Genomic DNA, 19,626 nt, shown 5'->3' with positions numbered 1-19,626 from the left:
AGTATTAAAGAAATGGTCTTCACTGATTTTTAAAGTCTGATAAACTATCCTGCCTTGGTCACAAGTATTTAAAAACTAATGTAAGGAATCTTAATAACAAATCATGTGTCTATGAAAAAAAAGATGGCATTGAATGTATCGTTATCAGAGTTTGAAACTCTAAAATATCAATATTTTTGCCTAAAAAATCCACTATCTGTTGGGCGATAGTTTCTACAAAATGTATATATTTCTAAAAGAAGTTATAGTGTATTGAAACACCTTATAGCTATCTAAACTCTGTTGAAGTGACTATTACACGTTACAAAAGTCTTTATTTTGCTGATCTGCAGTGGTTAAAAGTCTCAGCGTGCTGTGGAGATGTAGAAGTGTACTCCAGGGTGTGTTAGTACACCGTGACATCACAGTTAGGTGTCACAAACTTGAAATTTCAATCAATGAGGGCAGTAAAACGCTGCTTTTCGGCTGTTAAGTTCCTTTTCAACCTCCACATCTTTTGACCTGCAAATCACCAAATCAGTGTTTACTGGGAAGGGCGGGCTTAACTTTGTCTACTGGTTCACTGGACCACAAAACTGATTAAAAACCTTTCATATTAAACTAATAAAAACTACCAACAACTTACTATACGTCTATTGTTTCATGTATTGCACCACGTACTCGCTCCATTTCACCGTCGACATTTTCTGAATAAGTGCTTGAGATGTAACAGTGATTCCAGTTGTTCAGCTCGAAAAATATATCTTAGCGACACTAAGTCTGTTTTCTGATTGTCCAAAGATCGTCCACTGATATCTAACTAAACATACTGTGTGAAAACTGCACTATTCAACATTACTTTGTGCTGGAAAGGATTTTCAATATCATTATTCTGCATGTTGTGTCACTTTATCTTTTGGATAGTAAAAAAAACACTTAACTCTGCATTAACAGTTGCTTTCTAAAGAGGAAAAAACAAATGTACAACTTTACAAATATAAAACAAATCACCTTCTAGTTTCAATAATTTGCTCAAATCTTGACTATTAGTAATCAAGGGAATTGATATTGTATTTTTAGTCATCTTTAAATTCTGTAGACAGAGTGTTTTCATGTTGTTATTTGTGAACTTGCACATTTATTTCCTTTAACTTTCTGAGACCTTTCTATGCTGCTGAACTGGCTTCAACGAAAATATTTAACAGCTTCAAAAACAACCGGTATCTCAACTACAATGAGGAAAATACGTTATCGTGCCTCCTCAACAGAAACAGAGAAACCTGCAGCAACACTGAACCCCTAAAAGTAGTTTTGCAAGAACATCAAGTTTATGAATAATGTCGTCCTTAGCTCCGTTTATTTGGCGGCGTCACCATCGATGATGGAGCCCACGGTGAAGTTTGCCGTCTCGCCGCCGGCCTCGCACGCGTTGACGTCAGAGTTAACCATGATGGACCTGCAGGTCATGGTGGAGTCGTGACCTGTGGTGGTGCTGCTGGGTGAGAAGGCTGCAGGGACGAGACAGAAAAAAATAAAGAAATTGAGTTGCAGAGTTTTGGAGATGTCTTCTTTCTCTACAACATTGTTGGACTACATCTATATGGCACTTTTTGTCCTCTAAGCGCCAACAAATACTTTTAAAAAACTCAACAGCATTGTCTCTTTCAAGAAATCATGACCCATAGACTCAAGGTAATCCACAGACCTTGTTGGGAGGAATTTCATATAGGAACTATTTTCTTTCTACCGAACTACACCCGTCAACGGTATCAGCGGGCAGACAGAAGCGAGCATCTACTCATGGACGAGAGGATAAGACTTGTGACGGCGCAAGAAGTAAAAGTTATCTAATGTAACGTTAGATGGCTGAGATGATGCAAGCTTCTTTCTGCGTGGTGATACGGTTGGTTGGTGGATGTAGTAGAAAGAAAATAGTTCCTACATTAACCTGCTCACAACAAGAGTATCTTGAGTCATCGAGTTTATTTTCTTTGGGTGCCGTATAGTCCATTATATTGGAGAGAAGGCAGACATCTCTACGGACGATATCTCCTAAACTAGGCAACTCACACCAGAACCATCTAGATTGATGAACAGCACAACAGGTAAAAATAAAAATATGTGTTTTTGATTGTCTCTCTTAGATGTCTAGGAAACAGACAATCGAACACTCAATAATTGGACAGGTGGAGATGTCAAAGTAAGCAGAGATTGAGCTTCTTTCACAACTACTTTTTACTACAGTTTTTATGTGAACAAACAACTACAATAATGTCTTGAAGAACTATTTGAACGGTGCCTGTCCTGATTTGAACAATTCATCGCAACAATTTTTGGCCTTGCTATTACTGGGCTCTATGGACATTCCACCACTTGTCCAGACTTAAATAACTAAAAAACTATTGGATTTGTTGCAGTAAAATTTTGCTCAAACATTTATGATCCTAAGATAATGAATCCCTCTGATATTTTCTGTAGCTACACCAGCAGGTCAAAGTTTCCATTCATCCTGTGAAATTTCGTAAACTCTACTCCATGGATTGGCTCAACAATTTGTAAAGACATTCATTGTTCCCAGACGATTTATCCTAATAAATTCCTTGACCTTTCCTCTCAGGCCACCATGAGGTTTATTCAGTGAGACGCTTCAATATTTGGTACAGACAAGATTATGTTTTCCTCAGGATCATCAACTTCTAATATGTTGGTTTTCTCACCAAATACTGGACATAAACTGAGATTCATAGTTTGGAACACGTCTCTAAATCGTCACTATCAAACATGCTTGATGTTTCTTCAGCTTTCTTCTACTGTGCTACCAAGTGTCCTGTCCTGGTTGTCTAAATGGTCATTTACTACCCTACTGAAGATCGTCATCTCACAGGTTACCTCCACAAGTATCTAGAGCATTCTCTATGTGGGGATGAATGCTTTTATTTTGGTAGCAGGGTTGTGACATTACTATAGAAGCAAACTTAAATCATATCTTTAAGTAAAATGTTAAAATTAAGGCAGTTTTCTCCCAATTTGAAATGTTCATGCACAATAAAACTACTTTATTCTCTTTACTCTTTGATAGATCAGGATCCACTGGTTATGTTCGCCTTTTAAACTCGGAGTAACTTCAAGTCATCACATGTCCGTCATGTTCTCATGAAACCCATAAAGACCTCATGATGCAACTGGTGATGATACTGATAGGACACACTGTAATAGAAACCAGTAAGGGTACTGGTGAATCCCAACAGATACAGGAAGAAAACAAATTGAAAAGATTTGCTCATGAAGTCCCCCATGTGAGATCAACATTTTTACCATAAACCGGTCTATTATGAAATATCTTTGGGTGAAATACAACTTCTAGAATAATATTTACGTCTCCGAATTATGCAAAACACTACAGTAAAGTATTTCTATGTCTTTGAAAAGTAAATAAACCTCAAATCTCTCATTTCCCCTTTCAGGTATTGAGCAACAAATCTTTTTTCTTGGATACTCCTCAAAGTCATTAATATGATAAATTCATATTGCCTCGGGCAGCCTGGCAGCACACATCAAATCGAAAATGTCTTCGTACTGCAAGGCGAGTAAATAAAAACGGAGAAGAGAAATACTATAGTGAGACAGAGCAAAGTCGTATCATCGGCTCTGCAGAATATAAATGCTCCTCTCCGTCTTCACCTGATATAAATACGACTGCACGGTTAAATGACTCTTCAAGATTTACAGCAAATTGAATCAGTCAGCAAAAAGGGGAAGACACTGAACACAAAACAAAGCATCTTTTACAGTTAACAGTGTGTGTGTGTGCACCGACACGTTTTAACACTCGTCTGCAGCGACTGCACACACTGATAACACTGTGAGGACATCAGGCTGGTGAACAGCTTCCTACTGTGTTTGTACAGGCATTCAAATGTTATGTTTAATAACTACTGTGGACCTTCATCGCACTTTTAAATTAGTTTGTTTTAACTGAACCAAACAGGTAATGTGTGAAAGCACCCAAAGGTACCAACTAACACGTCTCATGGTTCTCATTTTACTTGAGACGGGTGGTTTTTTTTAGTAGCGTTGCAACTGAAGATCAAAGATCAGACAACAATAATGCTAGAAAGTAATGAGAAATACCCGTCAAGGTAACATCTAGTCACCTGGTTGCTTGTTTTTGTCAGACAATTCATCTGAAACTAATATTTGTTTGGTCTTTTTTGCTTGAAAAATGCTCATTGATTGTCAGTAATTGTCTGTGGATTTATTGCAAAGTAATCAAATAATCTTTTTGGCTCTATTTTCCAGTATTTCTGAAATGTTATATATTGGTTAATATATCAATTATTGATTTTTCAAAGAATTATTTATTATTAAACATAATATTTTACCTCTCTCTCTGTTGTTGCCAATATGAAACCTGAGGTTCTGTATCAATACTAAAACATTACTTTACCGATTCCCTATATTGAGGGATAAAGGATTATTTTTACGACAAATCCTGATTTTATTTAACAAAACAAGCAAAAATTCTCAAATGTTAAATATTTTCTGACCACAAGCAGCTGAACATGAACTTTGCCTCAATGAAAAACATTACTATTATTCTAATGATTATTATAATCCGGAACTATCTGATCAATAACAAAGAAAACAAGAATATACAAACACATTTGATGCTAGATTTCGATTCTTTGCTAAAACCAAATTGTGATTTCCGCTTTTAAATTTAAATATTTGCATGTTTTTTCTGTTTCATATCATTGTAAAATAAATTATTTTGGATTTTTTGGGACTGTTGGACAACAAAACAAGACAACAGAAGATCACAACAAATTTTCAATATTTTTTTTACCGTTTTCTTACATTAAATAGACCAAATTATTAACCAATGAATCAAGAAAATGATCTGCAGATGAATCGATCTTGAAATAAACAATCATTAGTTGAAGGCCTGATCATTAGAGGGATAAATAGTTCTCAAAAAGAGAGAAGACCAATGACAGAAATGTAGTAGAGGAATAAAGAAATTGCTTTTTATGGTGTATTATCTCATAAAACACATTAAAACAATGTATATTTTACTGTTTTTTACAGATATTTGTCTATAAACGTTGTTAGATGATACCCCAAAATGTCTAAATGTGCTCCAGTCAAACCCTGAAATATCAAACTTGATCTGCAGACTTTCACAAATATACATGTTTACTCAGAATAACCTCCTGATAAAGATAACATTAAGAGCTGATGTCCAGTGTTTCCCAGAATCCTCTGACTTCTTGATTTGCCTCCCTCATCCCTTCACCTCTCCACCATCTCTCTCTCCCTCTCTCTCTCCTCCTCAGCAGGAGTGGGAGGGAAAAAAAAGAGTAGTAATTTTTCTCCTCATTAACTTCCTGATTGGTTTCGGACTCCAATTTTTAGCCCGTCTGCAGTTTGTCACCAATTCCGAAACTGGCAGCCCAATCGTTAATACTAATGTTTGTGTAGCTAAGTGCACCTCGGTCTCAGCGGTCTACTTGTACGGCGATAACGGCATGTGGGTGGAGGAGAGCGGCAGCTGTGAATTAGCCCCGTTCACTGTTAATTCTCCGCCCGTTCATCAGCAGGAAATCTATGATGTGTAATTAAAGGCCTGGACGTGTTCGTTTTTTTAGTGTTAAATCACGACACGCCGCTTGTACACATGTTCTCTGCTGCATACAGACGTTCCTCTGCTCTGCTGTTTAATTCAGATTAATGTTGCTGAAAAACACCAGAAAAGACGTCAAGCACCTGTTAATGACACTACGGCTGCAGCTAATTAAACAATTAACAAGTTACTGTTATTGTCAATTACATTTCGTGTAATTTCTTTGGTTTCTCCATTTACTGTGTGGTCTAAATAAAATGTCAGTTAACAGTTTTCATATCCTAAAGTTAGGCTTTAAAATTGCTTGTTTGGTCCCAAAAAATATTAAATTAACAATAATATAAAATGAAGAAAAGCATATTTTTGTGAATTGATTTTGTGTTCCATACCCCCCAAAAAAACCCTTTGCATCGGGGCGACTATTTCCCGTTACACCAGTCTAAGTTGTGAACACAACATTGACATATCATTACTTATAAGTGAATATGGCAATTTTGTTTGCAAACAGTTGCTTATTTACACATCCAGCAGTTACATAGAAACATTATCACTTATCTAAAGTTGTCATGTTTAAGTTATATTAGATGATTTGATCTTTTTAGGATTCAAACAGTTCCTTAAATGAAACCATCGGAACAGTTTAGACGGGGAAAAGTCACGACAACAACTTATAGACATCTGAGACACGACAATAGGGCCAAACTGGACCAGCCACTGGTTTGATCTTTAACTCCCTGTATTTTATAAGCTGATCATAAGTTTTTGGCTTTATTTTGACATCATGAAGTAAATGTAAATTGCACAATGTAATGGCTGTAAAACAATGACACCACTTTCTTAAGATTGGTTCCCTTCAAGCGTCGATTTCACTATTAGTTCTTTCCGCCAATGGCTACGATCTCCATTTAGGACACAAAGGAAGTGCGTCCACCATCGCACAATCAAAACAGGAAGTTGATAGCGCTTTTGTTTCCCTTGGTTGCTATCGGTAGCTATCCCCAGTTACCAAGGAGTATCAATGTTAGTTCTTTGCTGGAGAGCAAATGATTTACGGGGGAACAACAGGAGTAACTGTTGAAAACAAAATGCAGTATGTCCTTTGTTGTTGTTGTTTTGAGTTGCTAAGCGATCTAGATGTGTTGGCGACAGTGGCGCCAACAATAATACGTCTTGGAAATGCTAGGAGGAGGGAAATGTTACCAATATAACAATATTTACCTCCTAAATGTTGTAGGGTGGAAGTATAAAGTAGCATGAAATGGAAATACTCCAGTAGAGTACAAGTACTTGAGTAGAAACACTTAATTTCCACCACTGTTAATGACACTTAACACCATAGTAAAGCAGCAATGTCTTTGGGAACAAAACCCTTAGCAGACCAGTCACTTATAGTTTGATGTTGTTGAGTTTTTGGCACCAACTTTCACAACAAGACTATTTTTTGGGACACATTCTGGAATGAGTCAAGCTGAATTATATGATTATCTCTGAGTTGACAGCTGTTATAGCACAGTTCTGTTATGTGTATATTAAAGCAGTGAGTGGTAATAACTGCACTACTACACATCATAAAAAAAGATAAGCTCTCGAGTGTATTGGTCGTGTCAGACTGTGCTTGTAACAAGACAAACTTAACCTTCTGGTGATGTTGAAAGAGAGTTTATTCTGCCGAGTGAACTTTTGCCCTTTTCCCAGTCACTCAGCACTCTATATAAGATTTCCAAACTATTAAACAGTCTTTGTGTGGAATAACAAAAGGAAGCTTTTTTAACCTCCCACTTGTCCTGTTAAGAGAGAGGAGGGAGGGAGTGAATGAAGGAGCAATCATTTCTGCTGCTGCCAAAGACTGGAACAAAAGCCCAGATGTGAGAGGAGATGGTAATTCAGTCTGATGCAGCCGGGATAAGCTCTCTCTCTCTCTGTGGGTTTCATACTCGACACTCATCCACCGTACACAAGGGTCATAGGGGTAGATAACACTTAAGTAAACACACACACACACAGGCCTGTATGACTAACACACACACGATTCTGCATTGAACTGAAAGTGATGTGAGTTACTGAAGTATCTGGAAGAACAATTCAAAATCAATTAAGATAAACATTTGCATTGAAGATAATTCTATATTAAGGGAATTTATGTTGTTGATCATTAACTAAGGATTTTATAACTTCAATGGGTTCTCTGTTTACTTCACAATTCAATATATAACAATTATTCCCAAATTTAGGAATAAACTGACATAGTAAAAATGATAAAGTGATGAATATGTAGTCATTGTTACTCATTTTAGGGCTGCAACTAACAATTAATTGCATTAATCTGCAGATTATCCTCTCAATAAATCAATCATTTTCTAATCTTAATAAGGTCAGAAAATTGTTAAAATCTATAAACACTAAAAACCAAAAGATATTAAATTTGAAGGAAATAAAACAGAAAGAAAAACGTTTGTGTTGCCGCTGTTTCCTCCACCAACCATGTAGATACAGATGTCCAGGCAAAATGTCTTATTTTTCTCCTGTTAGACATTTGTGTGAAATTGTCATAACTAGCATATGAATTACTGAGTTATTGCCAAAAATGTGTTTTGGGAGGTCACAGTTACCTTTGACCACCAAATATACAAATCAACACCGTTTATAGGCTGGAACTAGCGAATGTTTTGCATTTTTGCTTCGACAATGACTCAATATTATAGATAATCAAAATAGTAATGGATTAGTCGACACATTGTTTCAGCTCTAACTCATTTATTTAAATATACAAAGTGGAATATTGACACTCATTTACTTAAGCGCCTACTTAAGTGGTTTTAAGTGGGGCTGTTTTCATGATTTGGACTGAGCCCTTTAGTTAACATATAACTATTTATTCTGCCTCCAGCAGTAATTGGAACAGTGTACAGACTGGTATAGACCCTGTTCCTGTTCCAACATGTGAATTACCCCCATGAAGAAAGCCAGATCCGTAAACAAAAGGTTTTACTCATAACCAAACATCACTGTTGGACTCACTAATGCTCTCGTGTCTGAATAGGAGTTAATATCTTAATAAAGGATAGACTTCTGAGAAGAATGGAGGTTTTTAAAGCTGCAGATTGATAAATACATTCAACAATCTCATATGGGTGTAATGTTCAGGTGTCTGTATACTTTCTGCCATTTAGTGTATGAAACCAAATACTTTTAATTGTCAATTTAAGAGTCAGTTCAAATGAGGGAAATAAAGTAAATCTCATTTATTTAAAACAATCATATATTCATTATGCTGACACACTACAGAGCTAGCTGCTTGTTGTTATTGTAGGTAAACCAGAGTAAAAGGGACTTTAAACACAACGTGAAAGTTTGACAAAGCAATCTGAACTCAAGGTCCATTAACTAGCCTTTTCTGGAGCTTTCAACCAAATCTGCAATTAACTCAGTGTGACAATAGTCAATGCACAACCATCACCTGTGTGAATTCGCCAGTGCTGTCCAGGGACACGAGCACTTATTGGAGGCTTTCATCACGGGAACAAAAAAATTCAATCTCCAAGAATGAAGAGTTGCCTGTCACATGACAAGGTTGGCCTGGGATTAAATGGCTCCCATTAAAATGATACGAGCTGTGTCTAAAAAGAAAAAAAGAAAAAAGAAATTGTCCCTGGCCAGTGTGAGAGGGTACCACGGGTGTCCAACTGAGGACGCTCCCCTCTCCAGAAACGATATGGACGTCTGGCTGCTCATCATCGGGCCGGCAGCAGCAGGACTTAATGGTCCAGAAAACTCCGTCAAAGAGCAGACAGGCTTTAAATACTGAGCGCTGAACAGTGGAGGCTCATGCCACTCAGCTGATGTTCACACCCGAAGACCTTCACCCTCAGATTCAATCCACTGCTCAAAGCCGACTCCTAATTCTGCAAGTCTTTTACGATGTAACCGATGTCTGAAAACAATGTGAAGTCGCAGCAATGCGGAAAAGAGGAGGAATCAATTGTTTCCTACACATTTCTGTTATCGCATGTGCATTAAATCAACGACATCTCATGCAGAGAGCAATTTTTATACATAACACTGAAGCTGCACCCAGAAATTATGTTTATATGCTTAATTGTTTTGCCAAATAAACTAAATTTTGGAGATTATGTAAAGAAAAATGTGTCGATTAAGTGCTTTGTTTTGTGCCACACTTTAAAAAAGAGAAGAGGTGGTCCTATGAAGCACAGAGCTTTGACACAGATGATTTTGGTTTTAAGCTACAACAACTCTTCTTGTTTAGCAAAAGTAGATGCGTCCTGTCTTTTGTAAATATGCAACTAAAACAATAATCTTCCCCTCATCTTAAACAAATGCTCTGTTGTCTTGTACTTTAGTTGATACAAGATAACAAATTTAATTAAGTTTTGCAGATTTGTTCGGTATAATTATTATGTATTTGTATTCTGATGATGCTCATTGTAAAGAAATCCAACTTTTAGATGAATAAAACACCAAATAAAGCACTTAATAAATGCACAATATGCATCCAGCTGCTGTGGAGATGTTTCACCATGAAACACAAATGTTTAGAATGACTAGATATTGAGCTAGTTCACTGGATGATTAAAACATTTAAACTCGCTGTGTTTGAGGAAGAGATCAGCAAAGTCACTACAATTCATCCTCTGGGTACCATGAATATCTGTGACCAAAGCGACCACCACACCCTTCCCTTCAGGCTCACTGCTGACTGGGTTTAAAATGTAATTTGGGCATAACTTAATTTATAAATGTGCATAAACATAATTTAAAAGAGACAAAAAGTATCTGATCTTTGTCGCATAAAGGAAATAATCATCCAATCTGGTATTTCTGGACCCTTTTCTTCTTGGGTTCGATCCACTGAGGTTTTAGAAAACCGACCAAATGCATTTTCCATTTACGAGTTAAAGCTTCAAAATATTGCTGCTGCTGGTAAAGCAAAGGCAACAACCGCCTGCAGTGACGCCTGAGCTTCTACTAATTTCAAGCAACATCAAACACTTTAATCAGAGAACTAAACAAAGAGTCAAATAATAGCTTTTGCATTATCATGAATAAGGACCACTCATTTCACTGTAGTGAGAGGCTAAATCTTCTACATATTTCTCACTCTTTCATCTCGCAAATGAAGATCTGTTGAGACAATTGTTCAGAGCGATGCAGTCTGTTATGCAGCCATTAACGGAGGGGGGTCAGAAAACACTTAAAGGCTCATTATTGGTTTGCTGTGGAGCTGACGGGAGCGCAGGGCTGACAGAAGGCATCGGTGTCGAGGTCAAAGGCTAATTAAGCAGAGAGGAACCTTTGCTCCCGCATTGTTAACCAATCTGTCCCCGATGAAGATGACTGCCGGAGAGGCGTGACACGGCCCTCGTCGCTATGCTAAATCTCCATTTCGGCTACTGTGCCCCATCAACTCACAAAATGGCCTGTCAGTCTATCGCCGGGCTTCTTGACGCGGCCTGTCGAGAAGTTATGGATATGCAATAATGAGCTGAGGCGGCCCGATCGATACGTGCAGGACTTTTTCTATCATTACGTTTTGGTTTTTTTTTCAAACAAGAGATTCATTGTGAGGCGACAGGGTAAGAAAAATGCCAAAGTAAAGGACACAGGAAGAGTGAAATATATTGCTATGGAAAGAAGGACGCCTCCCGCGGGTGCTAAAGCTGCCGTATGTGTTTATCCGAGGCGTTCAGCTGTTTCAGAGAGCTGCCAAGGCGACGCCATTCGTCAATCCGCGCTGAGCCGCCACTCAAAACAACGCAAGGAAAGTGACTACGAGAGCACGATTAGGTAGGAAAGCACCGTAACTAGTGGGGTTTGTTTTAAACAGAGACATCAGGAAAACAACATTCACTTTATGTGTTAAGAGACGTGAGATGTGAAGTATTTTACATGCAAATGATAGAATGTAACCCCGAATCTTTTAAAGGATATTACTCCAAGTAATCTAAAATGTTAGTTTAGTTTTGTTTACATTCAGGCTTCACTTTCGCCAACCTAGCAAATTAGCAACTAACATATCACAGTTAAATTAGTTATCTTTTCGTTCAAATAATATTGGTTCGGTCCATTTAATTATAATTTAAATAATATTTCAGCTTAATTAAAAAGAACCCTGTCCTTTACTCTCTTTGATTGTAGCATCTTTTTTAGGGATATATAGCTACACTTTTCCACCTGTAAGCCACAATATATATATATATATATATATTTAGAAATATGAAGATTCCAGTAGGTTTTAGCTTTAAGTAGTGTCTGTGGATCACTACTGTAGCCCCATAAAGCTAAATTAGATGTTCAGGGAAACTATAAGGCAAAAAACAAAGTCCCAAAACTAAACACTGCTGCTTTCGATTCTGTGATGGCACAGAAACAATTAAAGGCAACATACATATATCATCATAAGATAAACTTTTATCTTATGTGCATTGTTGTGTCTTCACAGTAAGAAGAATTAAGCTAGCGCAATTAAATATATCGATTTTTCAGAAAAGCTCTCAATCATCTTTGATGACAAAGGTATGTGTGAGATACAAAAAACGGGACCTTATTTGGGGGAATAAATATAAACGGGAGTCAACGGCAAGAATTTTTTTGACCCTGATTGAATTGTGCCATGAATTAAAAATATGATGTTTGTAAATTTTTCGTAAAACTGTATTTTTAAGGAAAAAATATGTAATTAGAAGGACTACACACCCAAAAGTCGAGTGCACAAAACACGATGTTACACGATGTTACTACAACACATCTATGACAAACTGAGACTTTCTTGACATGCAAAATTATCTTTTAAAATCGCCAAACATCATATGTGTAATTCATTAAACAAATCAAACGAGATGAATATAAACATATTTGTCTCTCACCATTACAGTACATATGTTTCCTGTGAAATGAGGTCCTATGGTGGGCCGTCAGAAGGGGCAGGACTCCGCCTCTCCATACGATAAAACAGAAGTTAATAGAATCACGTTTCATTTCCGTTCAGGTCCCTCACAGCTGGACAGTGTGAGAGTGTGGTAAGCGAGAGGGAGAGAGGAATCGAGTGAGGGGAAGAGGACATAAACCACACAGCCCCGGCCATTTAATGTCTGCACAGCCCCAGGCCCGTGTTAATGGTGGTGTTGTACAACACATTACAGCGGTGCTTGTGCCCTGAGCAGACAATTACACCGGTATTTAGCCCATCCACGGGCCCCGGAGGCTTTCAGGGCACTTAGCAGCACAGCAGGGAAGGAAAGACAATCTGACGGGCCACACAGGACTTTTTTCACTGTAACCAAGAACCAAGAGAGACACTCAATCAGCCAAACGTTCAATGAGGCCTCTCAGGAGCCCGACGGGCCCCCAGCAGGGTCACTTTCTCTGCTGCTGACTCTTATTTACAGGTTGAATCAAGTCAATGCCTCAAAGAAAATGCATTCATTTGTTGGGGGATATTTTCTGGGGTTTATTAGCCTAAATCTCTTAAAGGAACAGCAACACCATTTTGTAAAGGTGTGATGTTTCTTTAATGAACTTTATCTGAGAAAAGTTGATATAAAGTACTCAAAACTACAAACTGTAATCTGTTGATCGCCACACTGTCTCATCCTTCACATCAATATAAGAACTTGCAGACTTTTATCATTTGTAAGGGAGTATTTTGTCATAGCTGCAAAGATGCAAAATCCAAAGAACATTGATGAACTCATTGTGAATTATAATGAATATAAATCCTTTTATAAACCTCGTTTGTAAAGGGAGAGTTCCAGTGGGTTAGTGCACAAAGGTATTTCCCATGTGCATCTTTTCTGTTTCCTGGTCAACGTCAACAATGAGCAGAAATCCCATTAGAGCGATCTCAAAAATAGTAGTAGCAATGAACACAGGGATTGTTTAGGATTTAGGTTAAAACCTGCCTGAATTTGGTTGAAAAGATCATTTCTTTTAGACAACTACAATACATATAAGCATTGTCTCTACGGAATTCAAATTTATGTGTTTGAATTTGAACAACATGTTGAAATGATGTTGAAAAACTTGCATTCAGACAATTCTAGCCCAGTTTAAACTTTAATTTATATTTAATGGGATATTTGAGATATCCCAATTTAATCATGAGTATTAAATAACATGTTGATACAGTATTAATTGCCAAGATTGCTAAGAAAGCATTACACCAGGAACCAACAGTCTTCTAGCCTGTGCTTTCCTGAGGTAAAGAGGGTACATGTAGGGAGGTGAGTGATGTTCTCAGCCTGTCAGTGACCAAAGGAAATGAACTCTTGCTGCTACACGACATGAAACAGCACTTCCTTAGGAAAGGTCACCTCTCGAGTTAGAAGTACCGATTTGTTTCGGGTTTAATAAATCCAAAAGAGTGAGAGGCCTCTTTGACATCTCCAGAATGAGTGTGGCCTCGAGCGTGTGTTTTTGTGCAAGTGCATGCAGTGTGTTTATGTGTGTAAAGGGACTTCCTTAACTCTTAAAGTGTGTGTGTGTGTGTGTGTGGGAGTGAGTGGGTGTGAGTTTGAAGTAATCTGATCTGAAAGCAGGTAAATCCCATTTAACACACGAAACAAAGAAACGTATTGACGCCAATCTCTCTGTTGATTTTTTTTTAACTCAGGAGGCGGAGAACCCGAAACGACAGACTTTATACGCAGTAACTCACTTTGGTGTACAGTACAGTATAGATTGAAGCAAGAAAAAAAAATCAATAGAATATCATCTAGAAAGATAGTAATGGATTTCTAACTTAATGGGCTCACACAGGTCTATCGATTAGCAGGATTAACATCTGCAATACCTCAACAATCTGATTTGCATTTAAATTACTGTACGCTCCGTGCTGACACCAATATAACAAAAACAGACAAACGTATAGCCGGAGCGGCGGCGCTCGATTTTGAGGTTCTGACATTAGTATAAATCTTGGTTTTTTTTTTAAAAAAAAAAGTAAGAAGTATGTGGAAAGGAAAGTTGCTGTGCTGACAAACTTTGAGCAGTTTTGAATTTTGAATCTCGACAAGGACAAGAAAGAGAGAGAACGTAAACACCGACTCTCGGCTTGAAGCTGTCTGCCGTGAGACTGAAACAGCCATAACTCTTTTTGGGGGGCATCTCATCTGAGCCTCCTGGTGAACAAGTGAGGGGCGGGTTGTTTGTGGAGAAACAGCGTGTGTCCCTGTGTGTGTATATATATATATATTTTTATATATATATGGAGGAGAAAAGGGGGTGGGATGTTGGGAAGGCAGCGAGGTGGGGTGGGGAGTTTGATGGACTGCGCTGTCGCCTCCCGCTCTGCGATTTACGGCGGCGGGGCTGCTGACGAGCGGGGGCAGTAAACAGGCCGGTCCGGGGGGGCGTATTTCACAGAGAGCTGGCTTTTATGAAGAACACCGGGACGGCTCTACCCACAGCTCCGCCCGGCCCGCCGTGACGGATGGAGAAAGACGCATGACAAGCTTCATCATTGTTTGTAAATCTTAACTGTTCCCGCTCACTAACTCCAGAAGGCAATTTTGCGGAGACAGCGGGGTGGGGGTGGTGGTGGGGGGGGACTGGGGGGGGACTGTGGAGGGGGAGGGTGGAGAAAGAGGGAGGAGGAGGAGGAGGAGGAGGAGGGGAAAGGACAGCGTGGCACTCCTGAAGGTTATTTGGATCTCTGTATTTGGCCAACTGATTAGCCTTATCCAGGGAGGGAGATAAATCTGACGGGGCTCTGTTTGGCAGTGAGGTAGGAGGGGAGGAGGAGGAGGAGGGAGAGGAGGAGAGGAGGATTTAGAGCTCACGGCTGTTTCCTCCTCACGGACGATCCAGAGGTTTAAGACATGTTCGGTCAAAGAGAAACAATTCACGGATTAAAAGAGGAGATGTGGCTGAATTTTGATGTGCAGTAAATGTTAAATTAAATCAACAGCCAGGACACATTCTGTATATTACTCTCTTGACTTTGGGAACTCTGCTGCAACATTTCATTATCAATAAATCTGCCTATTAATCAGTAAATTAACTGATGAGTCATTTAGTCATTTTAAAATGACTTGTTTTATCCAACCAACAGTCCAAAATGACACGATTAGTCCATTAATGAATTAGTCGATTGACAGAATATTAATCACAAACTATTTTGATGATCAATTTGGCACAAAAGCGCCAAACACTAAATTCTTACAGCTTCGAAAATGTAAATATTTGAAAGTTTCAGTCTTGCTTGATAGGAAACAGAATATGTTTTAGGGTATTGGAATGTTTCAATTTCAAGATATCTGTGTGTGCTGTGGGAACTTTTGATTAATCAAGAAATAATGGACAGAATAATAGTTAATTGAAAACAAGTCCAAAACCAAGTTCAAACCGCCCCATAAAAGGTTTTTATTTATCTTTAAGAACAAAGAATATTTGGTGATTTTGTCTAAATAATATTAAAATAAATACTCAATTAATTATTTACTAACTAACTAAATAATCGTTTCATCTCCATTTGAAAATAAATCCCTATGTGACCCTGGATAAGTGCCAATAAAAGCAAAGTAAAATATAATAATTCAGACTATAATCACTCATTAGTACCAAAATACAAAGTAGAAAAGCTACAGTACCTTTTTGCGGCCGCGTTAGTTAAGATAAAAAGTTCATTATGTGAATCTCACAAGAACAACATGCTTATAACCCTGCAGAGTGATTTGAACTCAGATGATAAGATATGAGTTGGAAGAACATCAAGGACAAAGTCGAGGACTGGCAAACACACAAAAAACTGTTCAGACAAGGGGAAGGATTAGCCTAAAAACAAAACACAGAGGCTTTTACAAAACCACAGGGTTCATCTTCAGTCGGTGGAAGCCTCCTGTTGAGATACGACACACACCCACACACCCAAAAAGACGCTGGTTGCACCAATTAGACACCAAATGTTTAGACCGACTCTATGGGAATAAAATACTGAATAAAAACCTCTCTCAGCTCTGTATAACAAGAGATAGTGAAAACAAATTGTTTTATGGAAATGACCCTACTTCTTATCACATTATTACAGTCGTAGACACAGTACAGCAAGAGGAGCAACGACAAGCCTCTAAGATATTGATGTAGGTACACCAAACCAGAAATAGAAAGAGAAAACATATTTGTACTGCAAAAAATACTTTATTTTCTCCACCGTGTCTGAAATATTTGCCTTTTTCTTATAAAAAACAGGATAAATGTACCCCTCAATGCCTCAAAAATATTCCAATTAATACCAAAGATGTGGTTGTCTGCATTTAAGTCAGTTTATTTATTTAAATAATACATAGGTAACATTTTTCAGAAGTTTTATCCAACAGCGTCAAAGAAAACTCTTTTGTCCAATGTTGAGATTAATTCTGTTTTAATATTTTGGACCTGTTTTACAATATAAATGTAAGAGGGACAATCCACCACAGAGACTTGGTAAAGACTATTTAACACTGTTCTATCATGTACAATCAGATTTGATAATGGGACAAATAACTGACTGGAAAAGCGTTGTGGAGGTGACCTGCTCGTGTTCATCATAAAACAAGGGTAGCATATTTTTTTCACTTTAATCCAACGTCTTTTTGATGATATTTTATCACTAGTGAGTTTCTCTCTTTTTTGAGTTTTCTTTATATATTGTATAAATGCTTTAGCATGAATATAATGAAAAATATATATGTAAAATAAAACCTAACCTCACAAAAAATACAATAATTATGCAGCTTGTGTCGAGGTGTTGCCAGTAAATATTTGTCATTTTAAGGGGTCAGAAGCCAGAAAAAAGTTTGTAAAAAACACTGTTTTATGGGGTTTGTTTCTCTGGTGTTGGAGTCTGACTCTTCACCAAATGAAGGACCACCCGTGGAGCGTGTTGTAATCTTGTAATGGAGCGTGGAGATTCACGGCGGGGGGCGGACCTGGGACCCTCACAGGAAACGGACAGGTGAAAGTCATTAACATGTGCAGGTATAAAGGGAAGATGCGGGGGTCTTTAGGTTTGTGATGCTGGTGGTGTCAGCAGTCTATTTCACTTAAAGAAGGATGTTGATGTTGTGCTCATGACACTCTTCCCCTATGAGCTTTATAAATGAGTAATAATATACAAAACCATTGCTCTTTATCAAATCAACTTCATCTTTTAATTCCTGAAAAGAATATTACCTTTTTGTTCTAGGTTTTTGCTGGGTGGTATTTAAACACCACCCAGGGAAACACCAGACAGAGTTGGTTAATGACAAGAAAAGTAAAGATTGATTTCACTTAGAATTTGACTGAAACTAAGAATTGTTGTGTTTTCGTTAGCTCAGATTGGGCCCTTCACGGGGTCCGCCATGTTGCACCGCCATGTTTCTACAGTAGCCCAGAACGGACAAACCAAACACTGGCTGGAGCAAGAGCCTTTTGCTCTTTTGTGTTACCTGAAGGCCACCGTAGTTCTCCGACACGCCTGTTTAACTGAGGTAACGTGAGCCGCAGAGTGCAAAACCGTGGCGTTCTGCAACCACACCGCCATATCCCACCTACTGTCCCTTTAAAACTGCTGCCTTTACTTTGAGGAGCTAAACAGAGTCTGAGCAGGACAGTTTGTATAAGCAGTAACTTCCATCACAAGGCTGCACAGACAAAGAAAATAGCTCCACCTACAGACTTTTTCTTACAATGAATGAACATACTCACTCACTCTGTTTGACTCCCTGATGATCTGGAGTCAGTTTCACCAAATTTGCAACATACAAGCTGCGATTTTTTTCATTTATTAAAGCAAACACCAGACAGAACTTACATCCCATACTGTACATGAGCATTCAAGCTCCTCCTCTTACTCACAAATGTATCTGCAATTTGTGAATTACAATCATTTGGGAAACAGGACGCCGCCATTTGTATATTTTCTGATACAACACTTTATAAACAGGCCTCTAAATGCAGCTATTGAAAGCACCACAGATGGAAACATAAAGTGTCTCACAGAACTGCAAATGAAAACTTGCAAGGCACTTGAACAGGCGTGCCAATCAGCCCAGTATGCATCTCTGCATCGTGCAGGATCCTCCTCTCTTATCTCACTCTCATCTCGCACTTATGCACAGCCCTTACAAATACTTTACTGAACGTATTAAGCAACGCTCACAATCTGATTTACCCCCATTCATAGCTACTGAGAAAGGCAGAAAATCCAGGCAGCCGTGCTCGGCTGAGATTCCAATCTGGGATCGTTTGCGTAGAGCGCCAGAGATCAGATCTACCTCATCTTTAAACACAACAACAACAAAAAAAACGGAGCTGCACTGTCAGGTCTTTGACAGTTTTGTGGTTGTTTTAAAATTGATTACTTTTCTGCATTTTAGAGGCAAAATATGTCCTTTTTAAATATCATGATTGACTGTAAATGAGAAGTGGGTAAGGCTTAATAGCTGAGTTTAATTTCAATTTATTTTCTTTCCTCCAAAAGATAACAGTAAGGTTGGTTGGGGAAATTGATGCAACACATGAATTCCACTTGAGTCAGACGGTTGTGCATTTGAAGTAAAGTTAAAAAAAGTAAGTATAGTAAAAGTAAAAAAGCTTCACATTAGACAAATTTTATCTTGTGAATTTTATGGCGCTCTTGACTTGAGTGCAATCCTCCCTTTAATGTACTTAACCACACAGTTGATAAAGTCTGGGTAAAACTTTATGGGGCTTGAGAAGTGTGTGTGTGTGTGTGTGTGTGTGTGTGTGTGTGTGTGTGTGTGTGTGTGTGTGTGTGTGTGTGTGTGTGTGTGTGTGTGTGTGTGTGTGTGTGTTTCTGTGTGTCACTCACAGGTTGCCATGGTCTCAGAGCAGTTGTTGTTGTTGTTGTCGTCCAGGCTGAAGAGGGGCGGCACACAGGTGGTGGAGCCCAGGCCTTGAGTCAGGTAGGTGCCTGCTGGGTAGTAGGAGTGCATGCGGTACTGAGAGGACATGTTGTGGCTGGACAGACGTCCGTCAGCATGAGGCATCTGCTTCAGAACAAAACGACACAAAAACACACAAACAGG

At 38.4% G+C, this 19,626-nt stretch overlaps 1 protein-coding gene across 2 annotated transcripts in view; it reads right to left on the bottom strand.

Moving 5' to 3' along the window:
• Positions 1–1,285: 1,285 nt before the first annotated feature.
• The window catches only part of dmrt1 (doublesex and mab-3 related transcription factor 1), a 32,238-nt gene continuing 13,897 nt past the window's right edge, over positions 1,286–19,626 (bottom strand). Inside the window, exons 4-5 of one of the 2 annotated variants that reach the window (XM_054610221.1) lie at positions 19,410–19,590; positions 1,286–1,487 (exon numbers count right to left, since the gene is read on the bottom strand). In XM_054610221.1, the coding sequence (XP_054466196.1) occupies positions 1,336–1,487; positions 19,410–19,590 (333 nt within the window). In that variant the 3' untranslated portion in view covers positions 1,286–1,335. The remainder of the gene's footprint in view (positions 1,488–19,409; positions 19,591–19,626) is intronic. The other variant, XM_054610222.1, reaches the window with a different exon arrangement.

This window comes from Anoplopoma fimbria, chromosome 13 (genome assembly GCF_027596085.1).
Source record: "Anoplopoma fimbria isolate UVic2021 breed Golden Eagle Sablefish chromosome 13, Afim_UVic_2022, whole genome shotgun sequence".
NCBI classification, from domain to species: domain Eukaryota; kingdom Metazoa; phylum Chordata; class Actinopteri; order Perciformes; family Anoplopomatidae; genus Anoplopoma; species Anoplopoma fimbria.
Note: the sequence above shows the minus strand (reverse complement) of the source record. Positions and strands in the feature narration are given on the sequence as shown.